This window comes from Clupea harengus, chromosome 16, assembly GCF_900700415.2.
Source record: "Clupea harengus chromosome 16, Ch_v2.0.2, whole genome shotgun sequence".
NCBI lineage: Eukaryota > Metazoa > Chordata > Actinopteri > Clupeiformes > Clupeidae > Clupea > Clupea harengus.
This window is the reverse complement of record NC_045167.1, coordinates 579,487-603,675: the sequence shown is the minus strand read 5'-3', so window position 1 is coordinate 603,675 and position 24,189 is coordinate 579,487. Positions and strand designations below refer to the sequence as shown.

The following is a 24,189-nucleotide window of genomic DNA, read 5'->3' as shown; positions in this document are numbered from 1 at the left end:
TTGGATTAAGAAAAAAATCAAAAGAGGACAAGAATTTTGAGATTGAATTGAGTGGGTGTGTCAGTGTGGGGAATGTTACTTGTTGATGTTAAATACAGTAAAAGGTATAAACTTTACCAGCACTTCAAGTACACACCATGGGTGTTACTTTGAAGACCTATGAAATAAACTTAGGCTGAAGTGTCTACGTTAGATGGTTTGAGAGTTTTTTTATCAGCAGAAAATCACTTGGAATAATAATTTTAAAAAAAACCTGGGAATAACAATTCAGTGCTTTGCTTTGCAAGCACTGTGATAATGATTTAGGAACCCTTTATTTAGTCACTGGAGTTAATACTGGACCAGATTGTGGCAAACACAGAATATCTACCAAAATGCATGAAAAACAATGGTCTACGTTTGACCAGAATTTCTGTAGCAGGAAATAGAATGACAGTCAATGTAGCTGCAGTATCAAACTCTGATTAAAGCAGGGAGGTCAACTACACCACATGAAGCCATTGAAATACACTGTGACCCTATAAATCATAAGGCTTCATTACCATCTAAAACTCCTATAGATGGTCAGACAACAAATGCAGTCATTCTGCTTGGAGTTCCAACAAACACAATTTTGGCCGTCAAAATGAATAGTGAACAAACCACCACCACACCCCATTATGCTCATACTAACACATATTCAAAATCTAGCATGAGCCTCAATTCAAAGGTTCGTTCGTCAGCCATTGTCAAGCACATGTCAGATGTCATGGAGTGAGTGGAGAGGAAACAGAATCAGTGCATCTGACAGAACCAAGGACCCGATGATCACCACTACAGGGCCGATATCAGAACCAGGATCCTATATAACTCTGGGTCTTGCCCAAGTTCAGTATTTCTATACAGGAGTGCTGTGATTAACCTGCTGCTATATGTCCTTTGTCTTTTCATGGTGGGATTCAGTCATTCATTCTGGACTGATATATATATATATATGTAAAATATTTCATAATGGACTAGAACTATTAGACAAAAATCTTTCTAAACTACTTAAGATTGAAAAATACACAAAAAATCAAGCTTTCATTTCATCAACTATTTTAACTTCATATATATTGTCTGCAAATGTTAAGCAAATACTTTCTTTAATACTTTTGTCATTTTTTTCTTTCTTGCTTTAAATTTCAATAAATATAGATCATGTTTTACGTTCTATATATGTACAAAGATTCATTTGGTGGGGGGGGGGGGGGGGGGGGGGGTGTTGGAGGGGCATCACACAAGGTCCCGTGGTGAGCCAATACTAGATATTCTATGCAGGTTAAGGTGTGGATCAGGGGACATATATTGATGGATGGAGTGACAGTAAGGGGGTGGTGGGGGGCTGTTCTTCCCCTCGGAGGAGCTCCCTCTCCTGATAGGTGAGCGAGGTGGTGCTGCCACCCACCATACACTGGAGAAGCTGCTGATGTGTGGGACTACGACTGCAAAAGGCCTCCTCCATGCACACTGGCCCACTCTTGTCCTGGACGATCACCGTCACAATCTGTTGGCAATGGATGAGGGGGTTTGGCTGCAGCAGCAGCTCCGCCAGGGCGACAGGTAGATGGATGTGGACAGGTGAAGTGGACGCTGACGATTGTTGAGACAGGTGTTGCAGATGGCACAGCAGCGCCCCCTGCTGGTTAAGTAGGGCACTGCTCTCTGGGCTCCAGGGGGTGTTGAACTGGTACGTCTGAAGCCTGTTGTGAATTGACACCTAGTTTAGAAAACAGTCAGAGATAGCATCAAATGTTATAAGACTGTCCTCCTCTATGGCCACCACGCCCTCTGGGGAACACAGATCAGAACCAGACATGCGCCGCCACTGGGATGGGGGTGGGGTTGCAGCGGACCAGAAGGGGTGAGAGGATGTGAAGAAAATTATTGACACTTCTTGCCTCCGCTTTCATTAAAGCCCAGTGATTAAAACATTCTATTTTCTATTTTCTATTCTTTATTTTTATATTGATTTGATTGATTAAAATGTCCTACCCGGCAATTATTATTGTTATTATTATTATTATTATTATTATTATTATTATTATTATTATTATTAAGAGGCAGGTGTTTGTTGGAGACCTGATTATTACTGGAAGTTCTACTGTATTTCAACTTTTCATATTGTTATTTTGTCCCAATTGTTTTGGACTGCTTCTTGCTGAGGAAACTGGTTATAGTGTGTTAGCAATTGGGAAAAACTGTGGATTGGGACCATTAGGACTGAGGTCCTGAGGGAAACCACCCTCTACCGTTAATGTTCACTTATGTAAATGAAGGCACTGACTGCATATTGTTGGGGAAGTTTGTGATTCTGACAAGAGTTTAACCAATATAAATATAGGGGATTTCTTAAGTTTATTATTACACACTTCTAGATAGCACAAGATGGCTTCTACTGGTTTGCCTATACATATGCAGAAGTTGGTGGTGACCAGACTTACCTGGCTTTGATCAGAGTAAGGGACACTTACCTCTACTGCACTGGTTCCGCTCTTCTCATCAAAATCCCTCTTTCCTTGGAGTCAGACACAAATATAAGAGCTGCATTCAAACACTGAGCAGCTCCATGACTCAATTATACCCATTACGAAGTAATGACCATATTTGTAAATATGTTAACTTGTGTATGAATAACTAATTACTACATTTCTGAGGAAAAACACTCCACTGCATCTTAAGAATATTGGGCCTCATTCTCGAACGGCATTTTATGAAAGTTTTCTCATCTGAGATTTGTTCTGAACTTCAGAAGAATTTCAGAACGCCAAAGAGCAGTCGTAAATCGCCCAGAGTTTTCTTGAATGCAATTCCTCAAAAAAACACAAGATGCCCCGAAGTCCGTAAGAAACATTTCAGAAGAAACTTCAGAAAAAGTTTTGAGAATGAGGCCCATTGTGAATAGTATGAAGTTGGTTTATGGTCAGTGTGACATTCAACAGTTTGTGCCAAACTCAGAGACAATACCTAAAGGGAAGCCCTGTCTGTCTCTCAGGTCAAACTGGCTGCTGCTGCTGCTCTTGGCTGGGTGCAGCTTCGTCCCCTGCTGCTTCTCCAGTTCCCCTACAGGGAGAAAGGATGTCCAGAGTTACATTTACATTTAGTCATTTAGCAGACGCTTTTATCCAAAGCGACTTACATATGTGCGACTTACAATGTATACACATTTTACATTTACACTGATGGCACACTGCACATCAGGAGCAATTAGGGGTTCAGTGCCTTGCTCAAGGACACTTCGACAGGGAATCGAACTAGCAACCTTCTGATTACTAAACGACTTCTTTACCACCTGTACCACATGTGTGATTGCGGAACATTCTATCACTCTGCCCTTCAGACAAACATTCACAGGGTGCAAACGTTCAAACTCTTTCACTCCTTCTGATTTGAATGAATGTGAATGGTGAATTGTGACATACGATAACGGCATTTGATGAATAATGTTACCCCACTAAATGTATATATTTTCTATACAAATCAGGGATGTATATTATGATTAACGTATCAAACTAAGCAGCAAAGTAAAATGTGTCTAAACAGAATTTGGAGTCCAAAATTGGTCATACCATTTTGCTAGGAAAACAATTACATGTTTAGTCTTCATTAATTAACGAGAGCACAAACAACATGAATAGTTAACCCGTGCACTAGCTTATGCTGCACAAATAATCTAGGCAGTACATTTAGTCAGAAGTGTCAAGGGTAACATAGTAAAATAGCTACTAAAAACACACACGTATGACTTACACTCAATGAGAGCAACTAAAAACACACACGTATGACTTACACTCAATGAGAGCAACTAAAAACACACACGTATGACTTACACTCAATGAGAGTGAACTAAAAACACACACGTATGACTTACACTCAATGAGAGCAACTAAAAACACACACATATGACTTACACTCAATGAGAGCAACTAAAAACACACACATATGACTAAAAACACACACGTATGACTTACACTCAATGCGTATCTGCTCCATCTCAGACACCTCTAGAATGGACTCCTTCAGGTCTTCCAGGAATTTGAGCAGTTCCTCCGCACTCTGTGCACAGAAACTCAGGATCTGCTTCTTGTCCAGGCCAGAGAATGGAGACAAGATTGTAATGCCATGGGAGTAATCTGATGAGAGAGAGAGAGAGAGAGAGAGAGAGAGAGAGAGAGAGAGAGAGAGAGGGAGAGAGAGAGAGAGAGGAGGATATTTCGGTGTTTTTTTTTCTAAATGTAATAATGATGACAGATGTCAGCAAACTGTCTAATAATAATCATGACAGCCTAACACTTCCATGTCCCTATCGTACATTATTGTCATACTGTATATCGGGGCGTTCGGCAATGCACATAACAAAAGAAAAAAGACCTAGAGGTAAGAAAGAAAAGATAAAGGTCTGTGTGCGCCGCCTACCTTGTGCTTTTAAATTAGGGCCTTGGGAAACACAAAAGGTTCAAGCTAGTATCTATTTAGAATAAGGTGATGTCATTGCGTCGTACATTCTGCCTTCTGTCAGATGGTGTCAGCCTGTTACATCTTTTTGCTTCTCTCCTACTTTGTGCTCATGTGTAGATAGATAGATAGATGGATACTTTATTAATCCCGAAGGAAATTTAGGTCATCCAGTAGCTTATACACTTAACTTAACTCAAAAACATACATACACAAATCACAGTAGAATCACAGTAGAAAAACAATACACATAGGGAGAACATGTTCACAGGGAGTGGGGTGTATACAGATATTATACCGATATTATTACAGTGTGCAAAAATTGGTTGTGTCAGTGTTGATGTTCACGAGGAAAGTAGTGCAAAGAGTGCAGAGAGATAGTGTTCATGTGCTTGTGTGGATAGTGCAAGGATTGAGTACTTGTGCTTGTGTGTGTGAGGATAGTGCAAAGTGATATAAAGAGTACAGTCTGTGCAATGGGCTAGTATAGCCAGTAAAAGAGTAAAAAGATAAAAAGATTACTGTACTGTATTTTAATAATACAGGAGAATTCCCAGTAAAGCTGTTCTCATTTACATATTTTTCTGTTTCTGTTGTCAGACAATGGAACGAGAATAAAATAGTGACCGAAACCCAGTTAACCAGTCACAGTCACTTCCTGGCCATTTTCCAAGATACTGCTGTATACTGCTAAAGTTCTTATTTTAGAAGAGCGACGTCATTTTGACAAAATCACCACACACATAACTTAAAGACTGTGACTGTACTGTGATGTCAAGCTATTTTTACATGTGAAATGATCACTAAGAGTGAAAGTTGGAAGCAACAGAATATTTTTCCTCTCACACAGCGGCGCACTCCGTCTTGACGCATTCACAACATGGAAGGCAACAAGATGAACAGATGCTTGTTTTGTTAACTTGCCCGCACACTCAGAGTAGGCTGCTTCTAGATGCACACTCAGAGTAGGCTGCTTCTAGATGCTTCTAGATCCGCTGTCTTGCCACAGCAGATTTAGTGACGACTCATGTTCCACTTTTTTATGATATTAAATTATGAAATTAACAATTTTCTATCTTTCTATGCTCTACCGGCTATTTCCTAAAGTTTTTGCATGATTCTCCAGGTTCTTACTCTCGTTTTCGAACAGGTGGAACTGCATGCCGAGCAGGCCCATGGCTTTGCAGAAGGAGTAGGCTGCAGTACTCTTCTTCTTTGGACACAGCTTCAGGATCTGTCAGGGGAAATAAGCACAACATGCACAATAACCTGACTGTAGCATCAATACAGCAACATAGATCTGTAGTAGTTAAGAGCCTCTCCCTGCAAGATTAAGGCATGTTGTGATACATGACCCCTTCAGTTTCCAAACTTTTCAGTGGTAGACAAAAACGTACTTCGGTACTTTTAGGCTTTTGCTGCCATATTTGGCTGCCTCAAGCTGTCTATGCCCCCTCCATTACAATTTACATGAACAGCGCACTTTGGGTGCAATGATGCAGAAGGCACGGGGAAAAAGGGGGAATTTCTGATCCCTCATAATTTGCTCTCCTGCTCTATAGACTATTATAAATTCATCTTCTCTCTCCTCTCTCCTGCTCTATAGACTATTATAAATTCATCTTCTCTCTCCTCTCTCCTCTCTCCTGCTCTATAGACTATTATAAAGTCATCTTCTCTCTCCTCTCTCCTCTCTCCTGCTCTATAGACTATTATAAAGTCCTCTTCTCTCTCCTCTCTCCTCTCTCCTGCTCTATAGACTATTATAAAGTCCTCTCCTCTCTCCTGCTCTATAGACTATTATAAAGTCCTCTTCTCTCTCCTCTCCTCTCTCCTCTTCTCTCTCCTCTCCTCTCTCCTCTCTCCTCTCTCCTGCTCTATAGACTATTATAAAGTCCTCTCCTCTCTCCTCTCTCCTGCTCTATAGACTATTATAAAGTCCTCTCCTCTCTCCTCTCCTCTCTCCTCTCTCCTGCTCTATAGACTATTATAAAGTCCTCTTCTCTCTCCTCTCTCTCTCCTCTCCTCTCTCCTCTCCTCTCTCCTCTCTCCTGCTCTATAGACTATTATAAAGTCCTCTTCTCTCTCCTCTCTCTCTCCTCTCCTCTCTTCTCTCTCCTCTCCTCTCTCCTGCTCTATAGACTATTATAAAGTCCTCTTCTCTCTCCTCTCTCCTCGCCTGGAAGTTTGAAAATGTTGAATCCTATGCAAATGAGGAGCGATTTTTCCGGGCAGCGGCCAATCAGATTGTTTGGTGTCGTCTCTGACAGTTTGAAAATGCTATTTCCACACGCTACAACACGCCCACTCAAAGCGATGGAAGCGTATCGCGTCGCTGTCATGGGTTGGGCTGTCACCGTTAGGGGTTGAACAATGTAAAAAAAAAAAAGTTTTATAATTTACATTCAATTATTTTTATATTATCAGTGTCATGTTTTCATGGTATGCAGACAAATCTTTCAGATGAGTTTGTGCTATTTTTGCTTATCCAGTGTATTCTACAAGGTTTTCGAGTACATAAGGATACAGTGTAGGAATTAGGAGGCAATGAACTGCTTCCCACCTTGAAGAAGGAATTCTTTACCTGACTCGCTCATACAATACTAGTTATTGCAGGTCTATGTGATCAGTCATAAAATCAACATATCAGGTAGACTACAAAATCAAGACAAAATAACCATACAATTCCATCCATTCCATTCCAATATGGCCATACTCTTCAGAATGGAGAAAGAAAGGTTGTCTCACCACGATGAGGTCATTGAAGAGAAAGACCTCCCTCTGATGGGCGGCCTGTTTCTGGGCCTTGGTCACATCCGCTACTTCAAAGAGTCGGCTGCAGCACACCAGCCGCCTATGGGGAACTGCCAGCACCTGAAGTGAGAAAGAGACACATTTGACAGATTTTGTTTATTATAAGCCTTCCTTATAGCCTGGATACCAGACCGAACTTAGCCCCACCCACAATTGTTTTGGTTGGGAAGTTCGGTCTGGCATTACTCCATTGAGGAGAAATTATCTGCGGACAGACATTGCCGTACCAATTTACCAACCGAAAAGTTTAATTTATCAGCTGGCCCTGGTCACATACTACATTGTTCTGATTGGTTGTAGGTAACCAATTGAGCGAAGAGGCATTTTTTCTCCTGGTTCGGTTGAAACACGCCCCATAATCACAGCCCAATGGAGCGATATCAGACTCATATTCTGACTAGAATTATGAGTATGACATCGTCAGGCTACCTTCCTTATGCAATTTTACTCTCATTACTTGGGTCATATAGTAGTAGACTCACGGTCTTCATTCCAACGATGCTTTGCTCCACCTTGGAAACATAGGTGACATGGTCCTCATTGGAGCGAAGTTCCCTCTGTTGAATGCGCTCATAAATGCCTACAACCATGTCCCGGGGTATATCGGCCCCGTCGTCCACTCCTGAAGAAGTAAGTGAAAGAGGTTAATAAGTCATGACGTGAAGGACAGATAAACACACCTGCTATTCCTGTGAGCTGCCCAGGCACACACTACTTCTTTGGTTCCCATGGAAATGAAAGAGCCTTCTGCTATAGAGCCCCCATCCTGTGTCCACCAGAGAACCCTTTCCATCTTTAATCCTGTCTCCATCAGAGAAGCGGACACCCTCTCCATCTTTAATCCTGTCTCCATCAGAGAAGCGGACACCCTCTCCATCTTTAATCCTGTCTCCATCAGAGAAGCGGACACCCTCTCCATCTTTAATTCTAGACTAAAACCATTTCTCTGTAGTGAGGAATAATGCATGAAGATCTAGCACCCTATCGAGCAGCCATTGCAACATACTTCCATACACCATGCCGGGCAACCTCTCCTTCTAAAATATAAAGCACTTTGAGCTGCATTCTTTTGCATGAAAGGTGCTATATAAATAAAGTTTTATTATTATATTATTATTATTATTCTACCTCTTCCCCTCTCTCTATGTATCATATTGTTGACTATGTCGCTGATACTGATGAGGTGGCCGTATTACTTGTCATTCTCTCTGGTTGCCAAAGGTGACCAGGGTTTGCATCCCCCCAGTTTCTGCCTTCCTTTACCCTAATCCGGGTTTGTAATCCCAGGGCTTTGGTTGAGGCTCGCTCACCTCCAATCCCTTCCCTTCCCCTAACCTGGGTTTGTATCCAATTCCTTCAACATTTTATCCACCATTGATTCTGTATGTATCCTGTATATACCCTGTATGTATCATGTGTCTTGTATGTATCCTGTATATACCCTGTATGTATCATGTGTCTTGTATGTATCCTGTATATACCCTGTATGTATCATGTGTTTTGTATGTATCATGTATATACCCTCTTTTATGTTTCAAGGAATCATGTATGTATAGAAGTTGCACATCAATTCTACATTAACATTGACTGCTCATTAATCACGTGATGCTAATGGAAGAACTGAAAATGGGTCAATTTCTAAATATGGTTCATTAATATTGACACAATATTAAGTGTTTCCCATACTTCTTACTTTGGAGGTGGGCGTGGAGCAGATTTTGGAGGGAGTTCAGAGCAAAGAAGACAAGTTGGGTATAATAGTGTTCTGGATGGCACTGGAGAAGTAAAGCGTTTCAGTTCCAAACTCATCTGTCTCCGTAAAATGATTCAACGTAATATCCCGAGGGTAACTCAACTTTTACACTAGCTCTCACACACACACTAGCTCTCGCATGCACTCAGTGTTCAGGTAGAGCCCTTGGTAAACAAGAGGAAGGACGGTCAAAGCAGAAATCAATTATTTGGATCAGATTGTTGTGATAAAATAAACATGCAGCAATTGTTAGTTGTGAATGGATTTTCTCTACGCTGCCTCTTGTTGTGTCAGAGGTCCCTGTTGAAGTACTCAGAGAAGCGTCCACAGACTGAGAGCTGGCATATTTTAGATGTGTGATTAAATATCAATCGATGTTGATGGAGACACTAGTGGTCAGCTTGATGTCTTTCAATCATATAAATGTTTGCATGTTACAAAGTAGCCTTTAGATTACGGAATTTGGACAAACACAGAGATTCACTGCCCCCAATATGATTAGAGTGTGGAGTATTAAATAATTTAGCTCACTATCCGACAGCTTGCATATAGTACCTTTAAAACAAGTCCCTTCCCTTTCATGTATGCTTTTTTGGCCATCTCTCTCATCTGAATTTCCCCAGGTTGTTTCCATTCACTACTGGTTTCCCATCTTACCTCTTAAGTTCCGGATGAAGTCCTCGAGCATCATCTTGCGGTCAGGTTTTATGTTAGGGCTGTACATATCTGTGTTGAGAAGAATGATGGCAAAAGCCAAGATGAAGATGGTGTCTGGATTGTGGAACTGCTGCACCACATCTGGGTTACACATACAGTAGCGCTGGCTGGAAAGAAAGATAATGAGACAGGAAAGAGAGACAGGCGTCAATATATGTTCAAAAACAAAGTGAAAGTCAACATAGTACCTATTCATAGGTCACATCATTCTCTGCTGCAAGAGCCTGAGAGAGTCTCCTCCCCTCAGATCATTTCTCAGAATAAAGAACACCAGCAACACCCAGGCCTCTAATTTGATAGCGAAAAACATATGCAAATACATTGGCTAGGGAGGGGTGAAGTAGAATTGCTATTTGCATTTAGGAACTCATGGGCCTCAGGAGTGGTGTTGTCTGTCTGGGATGGATAATAGCATACTAGTTATATATTAAGGGATATTAATATATTATATATTATGGATAGTAGCATATTCATTTAAGGGTGTGTTGTTAAATTGGTGTCCTCTGAGACAATCATACCATTGGAAATTTGGGCGTGTGCTGTTATAACAAGTGAACGAATATTAAATTGCTGTTGCAAAAGTTTGTGTTGGACTGACAACAGCCCAGTACAATTCAAACCAAAGATTATTTCTGGTGCTGTCTGATCTTCTTGGATTCAATCCACCACAAAGTCAACCTGATGCTTTGAGGTACATATGATTACCAACAATATTGAGGATCTTAATGTGCTCGTATAAATAGTATATGTATAAATATAAATAAAGTGAGTGGATGATTGTAACCATATAAGCAGAGAAATGGGTAGTTGGGTTGGCAAACCAAATGTGTGTGTGATGCACTGGAGGCAAAAAGTATATCACAACTTGCTTTGGAAGAGAGGAACCTTTTCTTCAGTATGTTCAGCTAAATGACATCTCAATCATTTCTTACCTGAAGGCCTCTATCAGTCGCTCCACCTTCTGTGCCTCTCCTTGAACTCGAATGTGTGCCTGGAATTTCCTTAGTGCCTCGTCCAACTCCATCCCCGAAAAGTCCATCTCATCCACTACACAACTACAGAAAAACACATACAAAACATACTTAAACTAGCGCATCAACACAAACACATAGGACTTCAAAATACATACTGTGCACATACACACACATGCAGCTACTGTCATTAGCTGTCAGAAATGTCTGCAATGTAAGTGATAGTGTCACGGTACTTCAGAGGTGTTTCAAATAGAGTTCTTTATTGATACAGCCAGGGAAAGGGGAATGGAAAACAGACAGGGAAGACTAAACTCACAGGGATAACGCTCAGAAGGTTAACGGCAAAACTCAAAACGCTACAAACAAACCAAAACTAAAGATACTCCGACGTCAAATGCTGGAAATAACTTGAATTTAGAATGTTTAAACTTTACCGGGTAGATTACAACAAAGAACTAAGAAACTCTACTAGATTATAGCAAAGAACTAAGAAACTCTACGAACGTTGGGAAACTAGGCGCAGGGGTGCAGAACAGAGCACACAGGCAAACTCTGGAAAACAAAAAGAATAGCTGCAGTACAAAACCGAACAGGAACAGGGATCCTGGGGGCGAATCAGAACTCGAGCGTGGAGTGTTGGGACGGGAACAATAATCCAATAGACGGAGGAGCTCAGGAACAAGCAGTCGATGAACTGGAGGCGGAATCCAGAAAACGTGGAAGATGTCGGGAGTCGATTGTCTTGGGACGTTTATTTCCCAGAATATAACTCAATAAAGAACCTCCAACTAATACAGAACGTAAGAACAAGCATACTAGAACTTAAAAAGTTGAACATATCTCACTGCACTGGCTCTCAATCAAAAGTAGGATTGAATCTCATTAAAGGCAAAAAGCCCAAAAACAAATCTTTAAAAAAAAAAAAGTAGAATTGATAACAAAGTACTCTTTCTAACAATCAAATCTCTAAATGGCTTAGCTACAAATTACCTCAAGGAATTAGTTGTCCACTACTGCCCACCAATACCAGCATTCCCAGAATGCAGGTCTCCTTGTAATTCCAAGAATATCAAAAAGCACAATAGCAGGCAGAGTCTTCTGCTATCGAGCCCCGCTTCTGTGGAATAATCTTTTAATCAAGACTAAAGGCGATCCTTGTATAACTAAAATTATCATGCACCATGCCAGTCAACTCAAGGTGTTATTTATGCTGCTTTGGAAGGAGCAAGAGATAAGGAGTCAATTTTGATATCGATGTTGCGGTGTATGGCCTGTTTGGCTGGGAAGACCAGTTGTTGAAGATGGTGATTTTTCATCCATGTGGATATACAGAGAGACAAATCCGAGATCCGCGCCGAGACATTGGTGTCGTCAGGCGGGAAAGACAGATACAGTTGGGTATCATCTGCATAGCAGATGGCTCACAGCTTGTAGTGATATGATGTCTATGACGTAAATATCCACCATATTGGGCCTTATTAAAAACATATTCACAAATTGCTACAAATGTTGTCCAAACTTCCAGAAATTGTACACAGTTTAGATCAAACTAGACAAATTATTTGCTGACTTTGAAAGCTGAAAAATGTTTGCCTCATTTGACGACTAGGGCGTAGTGCAATAAGCAAAGATTTGTTCTGGCTAATAACTGTTGGTGGGTTTGCCTTAAAAAAAAATACTTGTGTTGAAGCCGTCGAAACATGAAGGTATCATAGGCCACAAAAAAATGTCATAGGCCACAATTTGTTTTCTAATATTCACCAAAATTGACACAGATTATTGTCAGACCAAGTCTCACAAAAGTTATTCGTTGGCTTTTAGATTTGTGCAGGCGTTTGTCCTTGACTGCTAATCAAAATCAGGAAATGAGCTCATATCTCAGCCAGTCTTCAGACAACTGACATGAAACTTGCTGTGAGTGCTTACAGCCATGCTCCTGACCAGAGGTGCACAGTAACAAAGTCCATTTACTTCAGTACTGTACTTCAGTACATTTTGTCAGTATTTGTACTTTATTTGAGTATAACTTTTTGGGGGAAACGTATGACTTCTTGTCCACTACATTTAAAAAGGCAAATATTGTACTTTTGAGTCCACCACATTTCTATGAAGGTTTCTGTTACTTGTTACTTTGAAGCATAGCTTTGAAGTCAGCAGTGCATGTTCTACCTAGCTTATGTAGCCAATATCAAGAGCACTAATGTTAATGTGTGAAATCATCTGTCACTTTGGTCCCATTGAGTGAGTTTTCATGGCACTTCCCTTTCAATATTTAGTTTTCCTTGATATTCCCTGCTATTTGCTTTTTATTCTACTTAAATAGTGAGCAGCTTGGGGAAAATCACCTATCTCAAAATGAATGTAGACTTTGAAAGAGTTTGACATTTCTCAATTACTCAAACCGTCATCACGCCTTGCAGAGAGTGGTATTGTGGCAATTGACAGAAGTTGTCCTAGTAGAGTAATAAGAATAAAGACTCACTCAAGCACATCCCGGTTGAAGGGCTTCTTGCTGCTGCCTAGAAACTCTCCGATCATCTGCCGGCTCAGGCCTTTCCTCTGGAGCAGGAAGTGAGCCACCCCAATGGGCGTGTCTGGAATGAACCCCCGGGAGATGAGGAACTGAAGGCCTTTGTCTGGGTTTCTGCATCACCAGAACAGACACAAACAGGTTACATTTAAACTATATTCTATTCTATTGACAAAATGCAATAACAAAAATCATCATAAAATAAACCAATGCTTGAAACAGAAGAAATAGTTATACATCAGACAAGACAATAAAGCTTAATAAAACATATGGCCAGTCACTGACAAAAAAAGTAGGCGTAACACTTTACTTAAACCCAGTACTCACAAACCATTATAAACACATTCATAACAGGTATAAATAATGAATAATGCTTGACGTAAGTATATTTATACACAGTAATGACTGCACTCATAGAGCATTACAATGTATAAGCCCCTACAGCTTGAAGTACTGTATCAGAATGCGTAATAAAGCTTCTTTTACCACTTGATAATGGCACTGAGGGCATCTTGGCCTTATGTCGAATGCTGTTTATTTACCAAATACTCTTCATGAAGCCATATGTGACACCATACAAGCTTTGATAATAATAGTTGTGTAGGGCTAAGCAGTTTTCCTGAAAAACAAAAGCCCACTGCTCGTAAAAGTTGGAGTTCCTACTTTACAGGCCCCAGACATATTGCTCAATTTAACAGAAAACATACCAATCATTTCACATTTATTTCGGAGTAGTAGCCTTCTGTTCTTTCTTTTAGCAATCCTACATAATTAACCTATGCACACAGAAAATTGTACATTGATTCACAAAAATATCTACCTAGCAATTTAACACTAGTGAGATCTGACAACATCCATTGATTCAGTCACAAAATGTAATAAACTCTTTTAAAATGAGTAAGATGGTTTCTATTAGATAAGATCGATAAATAGCTAGAAGCTAAAAATGCGCATGAGTAACGTTACTTGATTTGGATGCCAGTATTTAACGTATAATTGCATTCGTAATTTAGAGTCAACTGACGAAGGAGAAGAAGAAAAATAGCAATATGTGATTGCGCCACTATCACCAAACTAGAGATCTATTTTCACCAGAAAACTAGTAAGATTGCGTCGGAGCATAAGAGGACCATTCATTTTTTTTACTCTATGCAAGTTATGTGGTTTTGTGAAATGAATAGAAATATTCAATGAATCAAAATATTGTGTTAAAGGTCACACACAGCCTATTTGTTGTTTCACATGTATAAGGCCATTTTTGTGCTGGCAGGTAGTGCCGACCCTTTCCATTGGCTACCACCACAAGTCCATTTAAGACCTGTGGGAAACACTGTATAAATATCAAATGATGCTGATGGAGACCCTAAAAGAAAGCCTACATATCTTTCAATCATACAAATGTGTTCATGCTATATGTAGCCTTCAGACTTGACCACCTTAGCCAAACTTTTAGTTTATTTCAGTAAAGAGAGAGGAGGTAGGGGTCCATACATGTAGTAGTATACTGTAACCCCAATCTGCCGGTCTTACATATACTACCTTATATGTGTAAGTTAAAATATATACATTGTACTTGGATTGCCTATAGGAACTGATACCCACAATTTCACACCTGGTACAAGCAATCCATTGCAATATATACTCACATGTTGAAGAGGTTGAGGCCAATGCGGTAGAGACGCTTCCGCATGATATCAGTGGAAAGGGTGGGGGACTTGCAGCTGACGGGGTTCTCACAGTGATAGCGCGGTAGACTGAGGATCATGGACTGAAGGGCCTCTTTGGATGACGCCTCAGAGGCAGAGCGGGCAGAAGTGGATGTGCTGCTGCTGCTCATCTGTTCTGAGCTGTCTTCGGTTGCTTCTAGTTCACTGTGCTTGGACTCCAGCGCCTCTAATACTGGAGGTGTGCTTGTACCGCCCCTTACTGCCTGTGGAGGCGCTGCAGAAGCAGCCGCTTCTGTGCTTTTTCTTGTAAATTCTTCCCCTGAAACCTCTGCTTTCTCTAGGGCTAGAGGCACTGGAGTAGGTGGCTCCTCCACGTGTGGCTGTTCGTCCTCCACGATCTCTTCCAGACTGGTTGGGGGTGCAGGAAACTCTTCGTCCAGGCCCTCCCCAAACTCTAGCTCCGTAGGAGCAGCTGGTTCCTCGGGTGGTGCTACGGGCGGCTGCTCTGCTGCCACAGTATTCTCTTTCGGCAGGGGTTGGCAATCTCTTGGCTCGTCCCCTGCATCTCCCCCCAGCTGGACGAAGTTTCCCAGCGACACTGACGTAGAAGACTCCATCACGGAGGATGACATGACATGGAAGTTCTGGCTATCGATCTGCACTGTCACATCCCGAAAAGCCATCATCAACTTGCTGGTATTGCGGGATATGTTCTCATGGTTCTCCACCTGCGTTGTTGTGTGGCTTTGGAGGCCCGCAGGGGTCAACAGGTCGTCCTCTTCTCCAAGACCTTGAAGTGTCCTTGCTGAGCTGAAACTCTCACTGCTGAATTGATATGTGCTGCCATCCTGTAGAGAACATATCGTTTTCAGGCTCCAATTGCTAAGCGCATCATCAATGGACTTGGCCAGTGACTGCACTTGTTCATTAAAAGAATCCTCTAAGTCTGTAAGGCTGCCCCCAACAGTGGCTGGTAGGGATGGGGAGCGCGCCAAGGGAATACCTGCCAACCCACACCCCTCCGCCAGCGCCCGCTCAGCTGAGAAGCCCTCGGTGTTCTGCACGCGCACCTTGCGCAGCGAGATGCGACGTGGCAGGCGGCTCTCCAGCAGTGAGTTGCGGATCTTCTCGAAGTTCTTGCTGAGCTGGTACTGGCGGAAGGCGGTCTGGATCTTGCAGGCGGCACGGCGAGAGGTGCGGTGGCCCCCATATTTCTGCTCTAGCATTTCGATCTGTCGGAGAGAAGAATGAAAAGCAGGAACTGGTTTAACATCCAAACAGACAAGCTAAACTTATGAAATACATACAGTACAAATGACTTCAATCCAGTGTGCACCAACAAACACAAGAGGACAAAAGACACTGAAATCCACCTCACAAACAAAGTATGTTTCGTCTACAGCACTACCACATCAACGCACAACCTACAGTGTTCTATTGCATTAAACATAAGTAAAGCAAACAGCAGAGAAAGTTCCAACATATTAGATTTAATATAGCAAATAGCTATATTTAAACAGCAAATAGGTTGATCAGCTTTATTTATGTTTAGACATGGTGATATTTATGGCTCAACAGATGTTGCTGCTGCATTAAATAATCAAATAAATGAACTGAGATCAAGCCAAAGTGAAGAAAACGAGCACGAGTTTTCTGGATGTTTTTGTTGATATTCTGTCTCTCACTGTTAAAATAGACCTACCATTACAATTATAGGTCACACATTTCTTTGCAAGTGGCCAAACTTGCGAAATCGGCAGGGGGTCAAATACTTATTTTCCCCACTGTACTTTATTAGCAAACTAGCAAGTGATCTGCTATCTCTATGGCACATCAGTTGAGCAGGAGGAAATTTGAGCCTATTATATCAGTATTCGCTGGGTAATGCAGAATCTGGTGTTGAGTTAGGGAGCTAGCTAGTATACATGTGGCAAATGTACACAACTAATAATGATTGTTTTTAATAAAAAATAAAAAAAATTGTTTAAATCTTTCATACACTGTATGTTTCTCAATGTGGTTGAGTATGCTGGAAAATCAGTTGTTTATGACAAATGAAAATCACCATTTTTTTTGGGGGGGGGGGGGTTTGGAAGACTTTTATTACTGGATTACAATAAAGGGAAAGTCTTTGATTCTAATCCAATACACTTTTCTGTCAAATTTAGCAAATTTCTTAAGAAAAAAACTGCGTTTTTTAGCATAGCCCTGGCTCTATAAATGGGAAACGAGTCATGAACTCCAGCCAGTCAACACGTTGCTTCAGGAGCATGGAAGGAAGGGGTGTAACTAGATTGGCTTTTGGGCTCAAATATCAACCACCTTTCACCAAACTGCAGACCGTACCTTTTACATATATACATGTTACATGTATGTACAGTGTATTTCTTTAGTGTCAGGTACCATACTTTTTTTAATAATAAATGGGTCTTCCCTGCACCGATGAGTGGAAAGTTCCACTTAGGCTGGAAAGAGTTAAGTCTGCACCATACAGAAAAACACCAGGATACCAGAAACTACAGAATCTTCAGAATGTTCCAGAGACTGTTGCCCCTTTTAAAGAACTGATTATTTCTTATACACTTTATTTCTTATAGGCTAATAGGCCTATATCAAATACATACTAGTCAAAAGTGGGTTAAATGTAAATCTGCAAATACTATCCAGATGCAGCACCCATTCACTAAAAAGCAACCAACTGATACAAAATGGAGCCGCACATATTGCACACAAACTAGGACTAAAAAATGATGTCAGTGGAATTTTTTACATAACATCCCTGCTTCATGTTCTATGAGTTGGTCACACACAATTTCACTGTAATCGTGCCTTGGAAAGCCGACTTAAAGTGTTGTTGAGTTGTTAAGTTGTTGTATTTTTAGAGACCTTAACTCTGTTGATTTTCATTTCACCCTTCACCCTCTCACGTTAGGCTGCCGAATGTCCTGGCTCCATGCAGAATTCATAGTTCTATGATTGCATGCTGTCCTGGTCCTGAGTCAGCAATATCTGAATTCTTCAGTAAACTATATTATATATTTATATTATATATTATATTTATATTTATATATTATTATATTATATTATATTTATATTATATATTATTATATATTATATTATATATTATATAAACTGTTATGGACTGTTAGACTGTTACTTCTACAGTCAGTGGTTTATCTTTCTCTGCTTCTAGTCTCTGATGTAGAATCCCTTCAGTGCCTGTAGTCGATTATCGTGGCGGTGGGCTGTTTTTGTACATTTACAAAAGGAGAAGTAAAGTTATCGACTACAGGCACTGAATGGTTTGCTACGTCAGAGTCCGGAAGAGATCAATAGAACACTGACGAAACAAACAGTCATTTTCTAGTTTCTTTATTGAGGTAAACATTGAGGTAAACAAATGCAGGTGTGTCTCTGTAGGAATCCTACCCATGCTGTCAGACACTTAGAATGACATTTACGAGCCTCTCAGTGGGAAAAACAAGCACTTTACTTTGACTCACAGGATTCCAGTGTATAGCCGTTTTTTTGCGGTTGCTGGTTTTGGCGTTCTAACTCAATGCTGGACCTATTTTGACCGCGTCCCTCGTAACATTTTGGACCCAAAAAGATCTAAAAGGCCCAGGTTAAAAAATCCTGAAGTTTTCCTTTAAATGAGATTATATAAGTGTCTCCTTGTGTGTTCTTCTGAAAAAGTATTTCAATTTAATTGTATTAATTTGAAGGGCCACTGATGACCATCGATATAAACAAGTTAACAGGTTGCCATAAATAAGAATATTAACATCTTTTAAAGTCATCTCATTTCTGCAGCACTGGCCTCACCCCACCACCTGATCACATGAAAGCTCTCTCTGTCCAAAGCACTTGGCACCTCGTGTTACAATCCTCATCAAACTTACATTTTTATCAAATATGCCTGCTTTGAAAATGCTACAATCCACCCTGTTCTCTCTTTCTATGCCATACCTTCTCTAGCTCTTCTACACTCTCTTATCTGGTGGTGGATTTCCTTATCAACATGAAACAGTATGAAACAGTATGCAACATTGGGTAATCAAAAAACTCTCTTTCTCAACCAAAGCAATGGAGCCCCTCAAGGCTGCATGCTCTCCCCCTCTACTCTTTCCACATAAAGACGGCACTTTCTAGACTATGGACACATTACACTACACTTTCTACATTATGGACACATTACACTACACTTTCTAGACTGTATAAACATTACACTACACTGTCTAGACTATGGACACATTACACTACACTGTCTAGACTATGGACACATTACACTACACTTTCTAGATTATAGAAACACTTTCTAGACTATAGAAACATTACACTACACTTTCTAGACTATAGAAACACTTTCTAGACTATAGAAACATTTACACTACACTTTCTAGACTATAGAAACACTTTCTAGATTATAGAAACATTACACTACACTTTCTTTCTACATTATGGACACATTACACTACACTTTCTAGACTATGGACACATTACACTACACTTTCTAGACTGTAGAAACACTTTCTAGACTGTAGAAACATTGATGCAGGAGAGCATTTGCTACTTCACCCCCATTTTAATAAATGCGCCTAGTGTTCCAGTTTCCAAATAGATCATCAAATTCCTTGGAACAATCCAAGATGGGAGGCTAGAACCACCACTATCTCTAGGGAAGCCTAGATGAGGATATATTTCCAAAAATACACAAAACTAAATTCTTCAGTTCTACTCTGCCATCATAGACTCCGTCCTCGCATCCAACTGACTGGTTTGGTTTCACCACCATACATGAGACAGAGAATCTTCATTGCAGAACATGGACTACAGAAAGATCACAAGTTGCTCTCTGCCCTCTCTCACGGATTGCTTTAACAGCAGATCTGGAAAGCAAAACGTTTGTCAGGCACATTCAGTTCAGTACATTTTCCAGTCTCTTTATTCAGGGATGAGATACCAGACCATGCTGAACAAAATGCCAAAAAGAAGAATCGTTTCTTGATCCCATATGTCACTGTGTGCTGCTCAGCGGGGGCCATATTGGATGGATATAGTGGCCAGTCTGCACTGCTGTAATAGTTTGTTTCTCCCACTGCATGCTTTTGATGTTGGGTCTACAGCCTCATTTAGAAATGATTTCAGAAATTATTGTGCAAAAACCCGTGGAAATCCCTGAAGGGTAATTTGTAAAATATTTCTAACCATAACTGTAAGAACAAAATGTTATTCAACTATACAATATAAAAAAAGAAAACATTGCAGTCATTAGGCACAGGTTTTTTGGTGTTTTTTTGTAAGCTAGCAAGATGTGATCAGTGCTTTAGTTGTTGGTGTAGTTCGACGTTACCTATGTTAGTTAGCATGTTAGTTTTAGACAAACTACGAGATGGGTTAATCAGGAATAAAGAAATTCATTGCAATAAAGTTCATTGTATCCATTGTTTGCCATTAATGTGTGGTGAATATCACACTACCAGGTTTACTCTGTCACTTCACTTCAATGGCAAATCTGATGGATGTTTTAAATACTTCTCATGGCAAATTGATACATGTGAAATCCTAATCATGTAATTAATGAGATGAATCGCCTGACAGCCCTAATAACAATATTGAATTAGTTTGGTGCCAAAAGAATACATTTGTGTCAAGGCGCTTTACAGAGTCCAGGGCCTGAACCTCTAAATAAGCCCTATATAAAAATCTAAAAAAACTCAGCATGAACACATCTAGCACTTAATCAAGGTCCATGTATACCAGTCTCCATCTCCATCTCTCCGTCATCATACCATGTCACGTGCACTGAATCTCCCTGGAACATTTTTGTTTGTGAATACGGATCTATCTTTTACTGTAAAGGTTAGGGCAAAACAGAAACCCCAAATTCTACACGAGAGTTGGGGCAAATTGAATGTATACATGTGTCTGTCTTCCTCTCTCCCCTACTAGATCATGTTTGACTAAGTTTAGAGCAACTAAGACACACTCGGTGACATTTAGGAGACCTTAGTAGATTAAAGAGTAAAAGATTAAAGAGTAGTTTGTTTCCCCCTCGTTTACCTTGGGTTCACCACATTTAGTTGTTGGGAAGTGGATCCTACTAATTTGGTAATTTGCATGTATTCATACACAAGAATAACCAATGATTTGTATATAAGGAGGTGTTGGATTATGATGAATGATAAAAATTATAGAATTTGATATGTATGAAAAAATGGCACATGGAAAAGCCAAAGCTTTACAGATGGTGAGATTGATTGTCGAAATTGACTAATCAACCAATCCCTGACTAATCAAATCTGTGCGATCTCTAAAATTGGGCTCTCTCTCTAAAGTGCCACTGTGTTCCAAAACAGGCGAAAAAAATCTATGTTCCTGAGAACAGCACTAATATGGCCATAAATCAGTAATTGGCCCAAAGGCTGGAGAGCCATGAGTCATTTTACATGTCACAGTCATCAGCGATCAGTTATTTCAACTCAACACCTGCCATCATCACAATTTTAACCTCAATTTTTGAGAATTCCCACTGCAAATTCAGTCATGTTTGGCCTTAAATATCACGACAACTGAGACTGACACGGAGACAATTTTAGTCATACACAGGACAAACTTTTAAATTCCTTTTGCAAGTGGATAGGGACCTCCTGCTATGGCCAGATTGCAACATCACATGGAAAATATACTCAGACGCATCAGGATACTCCATGACCACCAAGCGATAACTTAACAATACTGAACAACATCCTGTGAGGTTCTCCAGCTACTGCTCAGAGCTACGCTCATGCACAGTACATGTCGGCTGTATGCACCTGTGAGGTTCGTCAGTACTGCTCATGTCCATCTGATGAGCTCTAAGTAACAAAACCTCACGCCACAAAACCAGCTTCTTCCCGGCTGCAGTTGGCCTTATTAACAAGGCCCGGGACCCCCACCTGACCTGGACTCTTATCCCACCCCCACACCCTAAGTCTGTGTTACATTAACACACATTACATTGCACGTTGCTCATTCACATTGCACTCCTGTTTTGCTTTTTGCACTCTACTTTCCACTTTACTTTTTTTTATATTCATTGTTTATATATTTGTATCGTATATATTGTGTTTTTTGGTTCTTATGTGTAGTACTTTTCCTATGTGTAGTACTTATTTGTGATTTTATGTTATGTGTAGTACTTATTGTGTTTCTATGTTTTTATGTTTTATGTTTACTGTATGCACCTTCACACCAGAAAAAATTCCAAGTAGGTGTAAACCTACTTGGCAATAAATCCCATTCTGATTCTGATTCTGATTCTGAAATGGGCTTCTCTGCCAGACATCTTCAGCTACTGTGTGGGTTCTACAGAATGCCAAAACCAACAAGGTTCTTCAGCCATACTCAACCCCGTTGATGACGGTTCCAATGCCAAACTCCAGTGCATCTTATGAAGTCAGTTTTGTTCAGGTAATATGGATTAAGGCATAAGCCCCATGTGAATGACTCAGCCATAATTACTGCCGAGCCCCTTCAGGAGCCTTTGGTAACTTCTTTAAAGCTACTGTAAGTGACCGACCTTGAAAAATGAAATCCAAAAGAAGTGATGTGGTTAATTGACCAAACAAACTCTCTAATGTGTGTCTCCACTTATCTTTTGTCTGCTTGGCAACAGCACACCATCACTTCCACTACAGGTTCTGCATCCTTTAGTTTCCTCCTTTCAAAGGCCTCATCAATCTCCTTCATCAATCATATCATAGTACAACACCATGTCTGGTCTCATATCTCACTACAAAACACTATGGGACTTATAGTTGTTTTCTCATATCAACCATCATATTTCCAATCCCATTCACTACCCTATATGCCAGCATTCTTCGCACACCTAATCTCCATTTCTGCTCATCTTGCACAAAAAATGTAATTGTTCACTTTGGACCTCCTTCTCAAACAGAGTTAAGAAAAAAGTCCATTCAGGAAGTTCCCGGACCAATTCTGGCATTCTTGAAAGTTTTCTTATCAGAGATTCGTTCTTAGCTAAGAACGGGATTTAAGAAAAGCAGTCGTAAATAGGCCAGATTGGAGTGCGCCCTTAATGTTCTTAAGGGCTGAATTTGTGAGAAATCGTTGGTGATTGCGTTCACATCAATTCTACAAACATCCTCGGATTTAATAATTATAATAATAATTAATACGAGAATATTTGTATCATTAACAATTACGTTTCACATTTATAGTCATGACTCTACGAGGCATCGTGATCTCCTAAAATAAATAAAAACACTACACGAACACTGCAAATGGAATAAATAAATAAGCACTAAACTCAATCGCGTGGATATAGCCATTGTGGAATAGAATGGACACATCTACATTCTGCAACAGTACCTCCACAGCGGTGAAGTTAGGTCTGCGTTTACTGGACTGGTGCTCGCTATCCGCTTTGACGTGATTTTGATCAGTCTCAAGTTGCTTTCGCGTTGCCTGTGGACTCTGTGTGCACTCGGCCCTGTAGTCCCTTATAAGGAGCTGGCGGGGCGTTTATGTATGCAAATTCAAGTGTACGAGAATGCGCCTTCAATTTAATAATCAGTGCACAGCTAAGAAAACTTTGGCGGTTTAAGAACACATTTCCACGCGTTCATGAATCCGGCCGGGATCTTTTCTCTTCAGATCCTTAAACTAAAGATATCTATAATGGAAAGACATTAGAAAGATTACAAAGCTTCTCAAATCAATTTGTTGTAATCTTCCGCCAACCCCAAAATCTGCAATTGAATTGCAACTCAAACCAGTTCAGTTTAAACAGGTTAAAAGGGTCATCAAGTCTCAAATGACACACAAGCACACACACACACACACATACGAAATACTCAACTCAAAATGAAACCAATATGAGTTATTTTACAGAGCATCCCTACCTGCTTGTTTTTGAGGTCAAGAGAGAGTTCATAGTCAGCCACAGATTGAGCATGGGAGCAGCTGCTGTTCCTTTGCCCTCTAATGGGTGATGTGGTGTGGTGCAGACTGGCCCTTCTCCCTGCACCCCAACAGCCTACTCCCGCCTCCTCTTCATCTTCCTGCTGGTGTGGCTCCTGCACCTGTGGCTCCTGCTCCTGCTCCTGCTCCTGCTCGTGCTCCTGCTCCTGCTCCTGCTCCTGCTCCTGCTCCTGCTCCTGTTCCTGCTCCTGCTCCTGTTCCTGCTCCTGCTCCTTCACTGTTGGCTTGACTTCATCCAGCTTTACCTCCTCCTCCTCCCCCTCCTCCACCTCCTCC

General features: G+C 40.6%; 1 protein-coding gene across 1 annotated transcript; it reads right to left on the bottom strand.

The window, feature by feature from the left end:
• Window positions 1–425: 425 nt before the first annotated feature.
• Window positions 426–23,917, bottom strand: iqsec3a (IQ motif and Sec7 domain ArfGEF 3a). The gene is made up of 12 exons (XM_031582663.1): window positions 23,835–23,917; window positions 14,908–16,160; window positions 13,214–13,375; window positions 10,690–10,812; window positions 9,698–9,864; window positions 7,770–7,909; window positions 7,222–7,347; window positions 5,608–5,707; window positions 3,990–4,151; window positions 2,986–3,081; window positions 2,493–2,536; window positions 426–1,738 (listed from the first exon to the last, which is right to left on the bottom strand). Exons 2-12 carry the CDS (start codon window positions 16,152–16,154, stop codon window positions 1,313–1,315), a joined length of 2,793 nt encoding a protein of 930 aa, XP_031438523.1. The 5' UTR covers window positions 16,155–16,160; window positions 23,835–23,917; the 3' UTR covers window positions 426–1,312.
• Between the last annotated feature and the right edge of the window lie 272 nt (window positions 23,918–24,189).

What these genes read in the sequence shown, in the direction of transcription:
- iqsec3a (XM_031582663.1), bottom strand. Translation starts at nt 16,154, where the DNA reads ATGCTAGAGCAGAAATATGGGGGCCACCGCACCTCTCGCCGTGCCGCC. An exon ending in CGACTGATAGAGGCCTTCAG is followed by an intron (nt 9,865 to 10,689) that starts GTAAGAAATGAT and finishes CTTTCTTTCCAG; the next exon opens with CCAGCGCTACTGTATGTGTA. An exon ending in CCACCTGTTCGAAAACGAGA is followed by an intron (nt 4,152 to 5,607) that starts GTAAGAACCTGG and finishes CTCTCTCATCAG; the next exon opens with ATTACTCCCATGGCATTACA.